The sequence below is a fragment of the Eucyclogobius newberryi genome, unplaced genomic scaffold (genome assembly GCF_026437365.1).
Source record: "Eucyclogobius newberryi isolate DKJ021-1_F unplaced genomic scaffold, fEucNew1.0.hap1 SCAF_5, whole genome shotgun sequence".
Taxonomy (NCBI): domain Eukaryota; kingdom Metazoa; phylum Chordata; class Actinopteri; order Gobiiformes; family Gobiidae; genus Eucyclogobius; species Eucyclogobius newberryi.
The window spans coordinates 25,605,769-25,618,477 of NW_027316167.1; the positions used below are offsets into that span (position 1 = coordinate 25,605,769).

General features: G+C 41.0%; 1 protein-coding gene across 1 annotated transcript; it reads left to right on the top strand.

The window, feature by feature from the left end:
- Nucleotides 1–3,510: 3,510 nt before the first annotated feature.
- Nucleotides 3,511–5,408, top strand: LOC140381353 (ribonuclease P protein subunit p25-like protein). Its single transcript, XM_072465401.1, has 2 exons — nt 3,511–3,900; nt 4,043–5,408. The coding sequence occupies exon 2, from the start codon at nt 4,314–4,316 to the stop codon at nt 5,193–5,195; it is 882 nt and encodes a 293-aa protein (XP_072321502.1). The 5' UTR covers nt 3,511–3,900; nt 4,043–4,313; the 3' UTR covers nt 5,196–5,408.
- Nucleotides 5,409–12,709: the final 7,301 nt, after the last annotated feature.

A 12,709-nucleotide genomic window follows, 5' to 3' on the forward strand; every position in this document is an offset into this window, starting at 1 on the left:
TTTGGATATTTGCAACTCAAAGCAGAAAGTATAGCTTGCTCTAAGGAATTCTTTTTGATTGTAAAAAAAAAAAAAGTCCCCAGCAAGTCTTTTACACAGACAATGCATGTGCCATTACTGCTGTATGAAGAATGACAGTGACAGCTCTGTAAAATTGTTTCGTTTTGAAAGCTGAAATCATCATGTTCACAGGCAGGCATCATAAATCATGAATTGCCATATGTTATGCGCCAGAAATATTTCAACAGCTTTATACTGCGCCACCACTTCCATCACCCACAACAGTCTTTTTTATTGCTTTCCTTTTCACCCCATCCTTCTTTTATGGAAGCTTTCAAAAGTGTTCCTTTCCTCTGTATGACACATTGCAGGGCTGAGGATAAAGACCCTGGATACAAATAGACAGACGCTCGTGGTTGAAAACAATGCACATTTAACCTGTCATTGATCAAAATAACAGATGCGAGAACGTCGGTAAAAGCATCATTCTACACATTTGGAAGTTTGCGCTTCTTGAAGACCACAATGACGATGTAAAATGGGGCCATTTAAATGTCCAAAGATGTAATACAAACAGGACCATTTGCCCCTCAAAGTGCTGTCACAGGGAAATCACCAAAAGGGTCACTCCCTCCTCCTCCCCAACCTCCGAGCTTCACTGTTATTAATGGCGTCATCATTTTTTTCCTCAGCTCACTCTATTTCCCTCTGATAGTGGGTTTGCTTCATCGTGTTCTGCCATGTTTCTGTAATTGCTCCAACAGCCCGCCTTATGCTGACTGTATGATTTTGTGCGCGCGCCTCTCTGTGGGCGCATATGCACGTCTATGTTGGTCCGCACCCCCCGAGCCCGGCTGTGAGTTTGTGGGGCAGAACCACGCTGCAGGCTAGCAGGCGCACTGAGCGAAATGACAGTCTCCAGGCCACTGTTGGTTGATGACCGTGAAGACATTGCGGTTAACGTAAAGTGAGCAACCGGCTGTCACTGTAAGGTGCATCTGTGACAATACCCTCATGTAGGCTTAAAACGAACGATTGTCAAACTGTGCCAAGGACTCACAACCACTTTAGAGTTTTAAAGTGTACTGCAAAGTCAAGAAAGGACTACTGCAATTTGTCAGTCTCTCGCTTTTCAAAAAAAAAAAAAGAAAACTCTTAAAGGTTGAGGTGGGCAGGAATAAAAGCTGAGCCGGCGGTCGAATGAAGAGAATGCCTGACTATCACTGGTGCCTGTCGGGGTCAGATAGAGTGAGGAGTAAGTGCTTGGAAAGCTACAAAACAAGAGACACTTGTGTGGAGGAGGTGTGGGGCCAGGCATGAGCGCCGCTGCCTTTACCCATCATTAAACGAAGCCACTTAAAGAAAAAAACGCTCCACTCAAAAAGGTCAATACGAGGCCCTCCATAAAACGTGATGGTTTTACACCGCTATCTGGAGAATCGTTCGCACTGCAATGGAGAGGCAGAATGTTTGGACAACAGCATTTCAAATAAACAGTTTAATCTATCAGATGTTGTGAGTGAGGAGTCTTTGGATTGGAGCAGAAAAGCACTAAATAAGGGGCCAATTTTGGGTTGTAGAGAGGGATGATTACAGCACATCAATTCTAACCTCTCAATTGTTAAGTCAAACTTGTGTCACCTTCTGCTTGCTCTCCCGCTACACATATACATGCACACACTATAACACTAACACAGTTTATTATGCAGTAACATTACCAGATCCCCTTAGGCAGCTGTGCATCTCCGTATGACTGATGAGGGTAATTTCTTCCAAACAACAGAATGATCACTTTGCTAGTGTGAGCTACAGACCCTCCCCCTCTCTGGTCCTCTCCTGCTCCTGTCTCATCCTTAACTTACAAAAAACACAAGTAATGATGGATATTTAGGACAAAAGAAGATTCCGTTTTATTTCAGATATTGTTATTATCCATTAATACAGTTATGCTCTAGTAAAGGGCACAGTTTACGACACAAAACTCTATTATGATATATTTGACGTACATTTTTAATGACATGGGCATATCATAGAACTTGATCCAGTTTAAACAAGAACAATAACTGATGGAGAGAAAACTTTGAGTGTGACAATAAATTAAATATGCATTAAATTGCATGCATATCATATTAACAAACCAATAAGATCAAGATATGCCAGTCAGCAGCTTCAACACTATAGTTTGGGTGCTTACAGAGTGTATCAAAACTGTAACTGTAAAAGGTTTGCAATTTGTAATAAAACAATTTATCTTATTGTATTTTGTCTGTTTTGTTAGTGAATGTAATGACAAATATTTCAGGTCAGGATTTGTGATGTATAGTTTCAATATTGATTTTTAACCTCTAAAAAGACATGTGTGATGGGGGCCTCCAAGATCTCTCAGCCGCAGGGCTCAAATATATTACTTAGCATACAGAATGCAGCCTTAAACTCTTCCTATACCTAATCCTCTGACATAGCAACATCCAAATATTTCTTAATGAAATGTGTTTATTTGTACAGTATTTCTTTCAGTATCATGATAAGTCGACAATTAATCAGATTAATTTTTTTACATTTTTCTTGCTCAGTGTCAACTTGAATCCGATAAGAAAAAGACATATTAAGTTTAAGGAATATGGGTGTAACGGCTGTACACAGTTTGAATTGAGCCACCTTGAGTTTATTGTTTGTGCAGAGCCGGGCATCACAGACACCGAGCAAAGAGTAGTTAAGGCTTGTCTGACTCTCTCTTCTGGCCTCATAGGTTCAGCCTCACTGGTCTGTCTTTACCTATTCTCCCATCTGTCAGTCACACTCCAAAACAAATCCACCTGTCCACCGCCAGGCTGGGCTGAACGGGCAGTGCCACAGCTGTCTGTGGCAGGCCCTGGACCATGCAGCGCCCTCCACTGGTGATGGAAAGCCCATTAAGATACTTATTACCACAGCTGTCAGCCCCATCTCCTTCACCTACACAGATATGACAGCCTAATGAAGACAGTCAGCATTAATATTGCGCCCTGAACATAGAAGTCATGCTTCTGTGGTTTTTTGGGGCCCTTGTGTCCTTGATCGCAAGAACTCTCCAGGTTTTGAAACATTATAGCAATCCATGCGTTAAGAGACAGCATTCTCACCGCACCACTTGATTGCCTCCACAATGAAGCTATTAATGCCGCATTATGTAAATCGTAATGGTCGCAAACATCTAATAGGATAAAGGGTAACTACAGTGCAATTTAATGCCGCTGACTTTCACTGGCTCTTTGAAGGATGTTTTAAATTATAAGCCCAGCTAATTTAATTCACTGTTTTATGGCTGAAAATGCATTTTTAAAGGTTGACTGAATCTCTATTTCAGAACTCGAGTTTAATCAGTCATGTACATTGCACACTAGAACGTCCTCTAAAGAGACTGACAAAGTTGCCGGGGATCTGGGCTCTCTGTTTTAAAGGGACATGGCCCCTACCCACTTCTCCTCTTTTGCTCTCTGTATAATTGTGGGAGGGAGTGCATTGTTGTAAAGGATGAAGAGACCGGTGCCTTTAAGAGGGCTGTCTCCACTCTCCCTCATGCTCTGCCTCAACCACACTGACACTCCTCCTGTGAGCATTAGTGAGGCAGCTTCTGTCCCTTATGTCTCTATGGAGGAAACAGAACACACTTCCCAGGGCAACACAGCAGAGAAGGACAGTGCTCCAGGGATGACGCCCCAGGTGCCGACCTCCAGTGGACTCAACTGCACTGCTAGGATGAGAAAAAGAAGAGGAGACACAGCTGTACCCATTCTGGAGTAAAACATCCAGAAGCACAAAAGCTGCAACTTTCACAGCTGGGTCAAAGCAAAGGATTCATTTTCAGTTGACGAAACATGATCAGAAGATGCAGCTATGTCCACAGCCTCAGAGAATAAGGTAAATTCTTGAATTTTATTGCTTTCATGTGGTTTGAATAAAGTTTTAAAGAGAACCATTGTTGTGTCAATACTTTTTAAAAGCATGACTGCTGTTAATATGATGAATATCTGAATGCACTTTTTGTTTTATCTGTCACCAGGCTACTTTCCCAATCGCCATTTGTGGTCTGAAATTGAGATGGTCTTTGTCCCAACAGTCCTGTTAATTCAGCAGCCCGGCGTTTATCTTATTTCTCCAGCTCTTACTGAGAGGAAACATTAAAGGCTTCACTGATAGTGCTCCTGGGGACTGGGGAATATTTCTTATGAAGTCTTTAAAACTTTACCACTGTTGACTGGAAGGAAAAAATGCCACAGAATATTTGGTGAGCTGTATCTCTGCATAGAGTGAGACTTTTATAGTTCATAAACATGTTCACAGGGTGCCAAGTGGCCAGTGCCCACAGCCCATACCTAAGCAGGGACAATTCTGGGATATACGCAGGACTGGATGTTAACAGACAAATGCAAATACAGAATAGTGGAAGCATGGCAATGTGCTCTGTGTACCAGGGTCAAACCTACAACACTCCTGTCCCGACACCAGTGGTCAACAGTGTCCCAATCCCACCAAAACCACTGCCACAAATTGCCCCACCTCCTGCTGTCAAACTAGGACAAGAAGGCTTCAAAAAAGTCTGTCGAAGTGAAGAGGACAGCCCCAGTCCGTTTCCAGGACTGCCCTCCGGAGTGTTGGAGATGCGCGTGAAGGAGGGCAGCAAAATCCGTAACCTAATGGGTTTCGCCATGGCTCGGATGCAAGGCGAGAAGGGGGCGAGCGGAACCGAAGGAAGCGCCAGAGGTCTGAGGCAGGTGGTCTTCAGCGGGTCGGGCCGAGCAGTCACCAAAACCATCACTTGTGCTGAGATCATGAAGCGGAAAGTAGGGTCCCTTCACCAGCTCACCAAGCTGCGCTACAAGACAGTCAAAGAGGTGTGGGAGAACAGTGAAGGGGGCGCGTCTGAGATGACCGTGCACAGGTCAGTTCCCTCCATCAGCATTCTGCTATCCAAAGACCAACTTGACCCCACGGAACCTGGCTACCAACCTCCGGAGGCTCTGAGCGCGCTTTGGGAAGAGAGAGAGGGGTTTGATTCGTCACCGCCAGCAGCATGTAAAAGACCTGCAGGACTTTTGCCATACGGCGCTGCTTCCCCCCCTGGTAAAAGAGTGTGTCTGGGGGAAGGGTCTTGGGCCGCGCTCCCCCCTTTGCGACTGCAGGCCGAACTCGTGTCAAACAGTGGAGAGGATTGAATCAGAAGGAGTTCATTTGGAGCTGCCCTCCGCTCAAGCACAATGCTGAGACAATCAGAACGTTCACTCAGATAGAACTGTGCACTCCGAGAAGAACTACTGGAGAGCATGTGGGCCATTTGGAAGCTTGACTCAATAGCATTTCGAGGGACGTTGTTCTTGGGACGTCCTACATCACATATCAAAACTGACATTTTCATTCAATGCGTTTTTTCACATTGATACAAGAAAAAGCCATGAAAGTCTCGGGTAACAGATTTCCCGGTTTTGCTTCTTGTGACAGACATTGGCCCTTCCATCTTTACTATGTAGCGGCTGAGAGTATGACAAAAACAAGCCATCGCTAAAAACAAATGCAAATAATTTCATGTCTGATTACAAAAACAAATTAAATATTGTCTTTCTGCCAGCCATTTATTTTTGTATTTAATCTTCCCAACTTCCACACTCCATTTGCAGAGCTTTGATTGAACTGAGTAAAGTAAATCAGTGTGTTGATGGTCTGATAATGGCAGTGAAATTTGTCTGTAGAAAAGCTGATTTAATGACAAAGCTGTTGATAAGGCGCCGCTCCCTGTAACCACCACGGGCTGACAGAAACGCCCAAGGCAAAAATACAGGCTAAGATTATCATTAAGATAGCAGCATAGCATTGCACAACACAGTGGGGAAAAGGATTAAAACTAGGTCTATAAAACTAGATAAACCCTCACATACTGTCCTGCAAAATATAAGTCAACCATGAGATCCTTTTCGAACAACACACCTGTAAAAATCCACCTTTCAGTCTAATACTGAAGTCTTGAGGCAAACACTTTAATACATCACATATTTCCTATAGTTTTGATCTGATTTCTTCTATTAACATGAAATTACATGTGTCAAAAGATATTTTATTGTAATAGTTTGACCATAGGGACCTTCATTCATTATAAAATGTTTACTGATTTCATTGTGAGAAATTATGAAAATTGTTAGGTGACGTACTAATTTCATATTGCTTTTTTCCCCCGCTAACTAATTTAAATGTTAAAAAAAAATGACTTTGAATGGAGCAATTGGACTCAACCAAACTACATGCCAAAGGTTGTTTTTTAAATGGCCGAGGTTAGGAATTAAAAAAAAATGCCTATAAAATTATTTTAAAAACACAAGCTTTTCAATTTTAAAAACGCATTGAAAGCATTTAAATTCACAAAAAGATATAAGAAAAAAACTATAAGGACAATGTTCTAAATTCTGTAGAACTGTAACATCTCATCTGCTCTGACTTCAGGGTATAATAAATTAAAGTCGCTAACTCTTGTCTGCAGCCTTACCATTGATCTTAATGAAAATCTCCAAAAGCAGATGTTGCCCTCCTTTGCTATATTAATCAAAGTGACAATACGCTTGAAGGGAATGCTAAGGCTTCTCCTGATCTACCACAGGACTTTTTTATATAATGGTCAGGTACCACACAGAGTGATTAGCCTCCCTCTCGATCCTATTAAGGACATCACAGTATAGCAGAGCATCCAAGGTTGAATAAGAAACGCTGCAACTGCAGCAGCAAGCAATGAACTGTGTGTCCTCAAGTCTAGAAGGTTATCACTGTGGGTCGTTGTTATCACACAGTTAACAGCTTTTTACACTGGAGCCCATGGGGCAGCTAGATGCGGGTCAAAGAGATAGTGACACTGTAAGTAAATTTCCAATCGAGTAGAAAGGATCCCGGGCCAAGTGTGAAAATGCAGGAGAAGGTAATTGGGGATAGCAGCATTGCATACCTGAGTGAGAGAACAGATAAAATGTAGTGACAAAAGTATTATCCCACAGCCAAATTCAATGTGACTGGCATGAAATGGTTCAGTGTAGGAGTCGACAAAGTGCATTAGTAGGTGAGGAAGGTTATTTACTAGTGCCTTTCTCTAGCCGATAATGTTTGTTTTCAAGTCAAGGTTGATTAGCAGAGGATCCAGGCCAGACTGTGACTGTGTGTGCATCTTTACCCAGCTGCACAGTGACTTTTCTGCTTCATTTAATCCAATGAGAGAAAATGTATCTGTTCTTTGTATGGCCCAAAATATGAAATGCCAAGTGTTTGTTCGTTTTTTCATAATTCGTGTTAATTGTATTTTAATGCAACCAAAATCACAAAAGGTGATTTTGTTTTAAAAGGGCAGGTCATCTTTTTCCGAAATATCAGCCCACCTCTGTATCACAGCCTCTCTGGACACACCAGTTAGCTAAATTCAATAGATTAAATGGTAAATATAAATGGACTATAAATATAATAGATTATAAATAAATAAATTCACTGCGTGCTGACATAAATAACCTGGGTATTTATTTTAAACAATTATTTTTTATGAATACATTTATTGTTTCTTCTTTTTAAATGAAGATGAAGCAAATATTATGAATGGTGTGAGTGAAAGGAAATACATTTTACTTTTTCCACATTTATCCTATAACCAAATAGGTAAATATAGGTTATCATAGGGCCTTAGTTGAGATTCATATTTGTTTGCCTACAAGCTTGCACACAAATTTAGGTTATTATTGTTCTGTTAGACAACCGTTAGACTTCATCACTATTTTATACATGTTCTAATGACCATTTATACATTTTAAACCCATTGTTGTACCATTCTGCTCAGCTTGACCAATTAGGCCTATTGCTGTTTATCGTGGTGGACAAAGGAGTACCGGTAACCTCCCGTTTACTGAAGCCAATAAGTGCATGCTGTGAATGTGAATTAATTCATTTTGAAGTTAACATAATGAAAGTGTTGGCACTCACTTTCTCCCCTCTCTGCTGCTGCTGCAGATGAGAGTGAGGTCTCCGGGATGGCGTGGGAGTTCGCTATCTCCCTGCCTCCAGATGGCTCCGTCTTCTCTTATCTAGAAGAAGGGGTGCTGCCTCAATTTTTCAACCCGCCTTATCTCGGAATCCTTTAAATTGAATATTTACTGGGGCTATGTTTTTTGCCTGTGTTAGCCCTTCTCAAGTCAGCATTCTTCTTGCTTTTTCTCACTCTCAATACACTTTGTCTGCCTGTGTCAAGTAATGGGACAGTGATTGATTATGTGATTGCTGCAAGAGAATAGAAAAGGTTAAGCAGTTAAGTGGGGAGCAGTGATGTTAACCAACAACAGAAAAACTGCAATATTTAACATGAGACAAGACACACTTCCATATATGTCAAAAGAAAAAGGCCAAATTAATCACTCCCCTCAATGGTCCATTGTTTTCTCTGCAGTGTACACAAGAGGTTGGGAGAGCACTTAAGCAGCCAGTGAAAACATATTATTTGCAATATGACTGGCTGGTCTATCAGCATAAACAAGCCGTGCCCCAGCTACTCCCTGGTAAGTGTCTTGAAAATGTCTTTTTGTGAAATGCCTCCATGTTGGATTAATCAGTGCAGTTGAGGATGTAATTGCCGTGCTTAAGTCAAAGCTGTAAGTGGCGATAATGAATGCTGACTACAGGGCTGCCAGCATCCAGGGCACAAGAAATGAGAAAGTTCAGTGAAACAAAATGTCCCCAGCTGCCTCGCGGAAGACATTGCAGATTATCCCATTGAATTTTGCAGCAGACGCTTAGCATTTGGGTAAACATAATTTACAATAAAGTGGTAGGTATAAAGTAGAAATACATAAACACATTAGAAAATTATTTGAGTTATAATTCGAGGCCATTTTAGTTGGAATTTTTATATGTATATTTTTTTACATGCATTTTTGGTTCACAATCATATCCATATCCGCTGAAAAACTTGTCCAGAATACTGCTGCCCTCTAGTGGGTGTTAAAAAAAGTGTATTTTGTTTATTGGACTGCAGCAGTGACTAAGATCACTACATTCTTGCCATCGGCTCTATGGCTGGGACTGCATGGAAACAATTTAGAACATCTCTGTTTTAATATGTAATTCATGTCTCTCTGTACATTCGTCCTTCAAATAAAGACTAAACTGAAGTAAACTGTTCTTAGTTTACTCCATTGTTTATTCATTGTTCTATACAAATGAATACCTGGGATGACTGTGGTTAAGGTGCTTGTTCTAAGATGAAGGGTTGGCAGTTGATTTCTGCTGTGACCAGTTTATACTGTCAGTGAGTGAAACACTTCAGCCACCATGCATGTGTGAAAATGTGTGAGAGCGATTGATGATTGGCTTCTGCTACCAACACATAGAGAGAGAGAGAGTGAGAAAGAGACAGTGAGGGAGAGAGAGAGAAAAGGAGACAGAGAAAGAGTGACCCAACCTCTAAACAATAGTTTTCTGTACTTTAATATTATAGTTTACCAATTCTGCACCACCAGCTCCTATGGCAGAAAGCATAGTCTCCGACATGACCACACCCAAATGTGAGCTGTGACACCTGTGTACTCTCTCCATTTCAGTGTACACATATTGAGAAGAGGTATGTATATATGAAATATTTGAAGTGTGAAATGTTTACTGGTACCTGATCAAAGGGTAGTCTTTACAAAACCAACATTTAGGGCTGTCGAATTTGAGTGTGAAAAATAAAATTAACTGTAGTCAAGTTTTGATTCTTGTTTTTAGCTTCCCAACATTAAAAAAATGAAATACATTTTTACAGTGGGAACTCTTGAACCCATATTAACAACAACAAACATGTTTTGCTGTAAATCAGAAAATATAGACCTCTTAAGTTTTCATCTAGACCAGGGGCGTCTAACCTTTTTGAAGCTCGCTTGAACTAGCCACTGTACAAAAAGGCATGTAACATTTATTTCAGGTCTTTGTCACAAAGCAAGGAGGTTTGAGGTTTTTGTGGTAGAATAACTTGAATATCTAATCAAAACATCCTGCCTTTTATTTGGGCATATTTATATAACTAGGCTAACCTGGCTCACGCCAGATTGATATCACTCTGATTTGAGTTCTACAAAATATCAATCTGGACTCGCCTTAAGCAGCTGGGGAAAGGCTTAACGTCCTGAAGAATATTTGAATTCGATCTTGTCAAAGCCCAAAAATCTAAATGTTGTTAAATTCAGTCAGAGAAAAGCACACATTTCCCCCGTCCTGAATTACACAAATTGCTTCTATGATTATGTTTATATATTACAAAAAAAAGGTCAGTAAAACAATCTATAAAAATTGGCCAAAGTATGCTTTTCCCAAAGCCTAGTACCTTCCCTTGCCTCCAAAGTTGGTTCCTCCAAAGTAATTTCATTCCAATCCAAGTAAATTGTCCTCAGTCGAAAAAGACAGGCTTTAGGGGGAACGAGCAGTCACACAAATATATATTAAAATGCATACAAATGGGGGTGTGATGGTCACATAATATTCTGGGGGTCACATGTATTCTGGGGGTGCCACTTTTTGCACTATTCTGACCAACTGTAAATTGTGCATATATGCAGACCAAGTTTATTTTATTTTATTTGTACGTTCAAAAAATGTATGCATGCTCTTTTTTTTTAAAATATATTTTACAACACTTTTTATTCAGTGTTGTATGTTGCACCTTAATGCCAAAGTCATTGACAATGGCAATAAACCTTTCTGATTCTGATTCTGGGGGGGGGGGACATAATGTGGTGGTGGGGTCTTTCTCGGGACGGGGACTTATTATTTTACTTTATTTTATTAAACAATGTATTGTATTTAATTTTATTTCATTAAATAACCCTACAATGAACTGGCCCCTGTCCAGGGAGTATCCCACCTAAGGCCCAAAGTCACTAGAATAGGCTCCAGTCACCCACGGAACCCTGAGCGGAACAAGTGGTAGAAAATTAAAGGTTAAATAATAAATAATGAATAATAAATAATAAATAATAGATAATAAATAATAAATAATATATTTAAATTAGTTTGTGTGTTTAGTATGTTTTAATTCAAAAGCAATTTAAATCCATCCTCTTATTTTTGATTTTCTAAAATTATCATGGTGCATTAAAGGTAGTTTCACCAATTCAAATCATTGAAGGCTACACCAATGTATCCTTGGTATATTAGCCACCTGCTAACCAAACAGAGGACACATGCCTCTGGTGGACAGAACATTGTACCACCTGGATCCTTAACCACGCTCAGATCAGCAAGGCAAGGCCCCCCAGCTATGGTTTTGAAACCCTAATCCAGACCACATACAGTATGAGCCCTTGTTTTCAAGAATAAGGAAGTTTACATTTCCATTCAGTTTCTGCTCTGAGTGAATTGTTCAAACTGAAACATAGTGCGTTGGGGGTCCTGATAGAGTAATATCACAGTTATGATTACTTTGTACAAATCACACAGGGATCACAATCCTCTGAACCAAATCAACTCACATATCTTCTTCCTGAAAGCGACTGTCCATTTTCACCCACTTTATGGGGTCGGGTCACGGAGGCAGCATTCTTAGCAGGAAGGGCCAGACTTCCCTTTCCACACTCCCTCTAGCTCGTCCGGAGAGATCCACAGGGTTCCCAGTCCAGCTGAGAGGCATTGTCCCTGCAAGCATGTCCTAGGTCTTCCTCATAACATCACTGCAAACAGCAGAGATCAGCTCCTGTGTTCCTCCAACTGGACAAATTCAACCCCTGACTGAGACTAGAAATTCTGTTCATGAAAGCATTGAACAGAACCAGTGACAAAGGGATCGAAATGCAGAGAGGAGACAACAACACCTTCTCCAGATGCACAAAGCGCGTGAATGCATGTGGACTGGTTGGGAAAACCCTCATGAACCCCATGAACCCTTGAACACCCGATGGTGTATTGAGCTGGTCCAGTGCGTCATGACAGGTCCTCCTAAATCTGAGATTCCATTTTCGGTCGGATTCTCCTCTTCAGATCTCTGGAATAGACCTTACGGGGGAGGCTGAGGAGTGTGATCCCTCTGTAGTTGGAACACACCCAGGCAACAGGTCCCTGCCAGCACACAGGCCAACAGACAGCTACAGAATCAGTTTTAAGATTCCATTAATTGTTTTTAATGCTTAAATGGAATGGCCCCATTATATTTGAGTTTTTTTTTTTTTCCATGCATGTCCACTCCAGAGCACTGCGCTTTGCTGACCTGCTCCCACTGAATGTGCCCAGGACACATTTCAAACCAGAGATCTGGGCTCTGTTTTTTATTTATTTATTTATTTTTATTTATTTATTTCAAAAAACAAAGTCCAAATGACTACAACTGAATAATTGAACACTCCTGGACACATGAGGGATTACGCTGACATTTCAAACCAGAGGAGACAGGGCTTTCTCTGCTGCTGCCCCCAGACTGTGGAACAGCCTATCCCTTAGTTACAGATTGGCCCAATATCTAATTTTTTTTAAACTGCATGTTTGTAACTGGCTTTCAATTCAATTTTAGCTGTTTCTCATGTTTTACTTTATGTGTGTTTTTTCATCTCTGCTTGTCTACAGCACTTTGGGCTGCCTCTGAGTCTTCAGTCTCTGCTTCCTCCTCAGGTGGAAAGAAGTATTCCTCCCACCGTTTTGACAACATCCCCAGTAGAAGTCAACACTTCGCCACCCTCACTGTAAATAGTGTTGG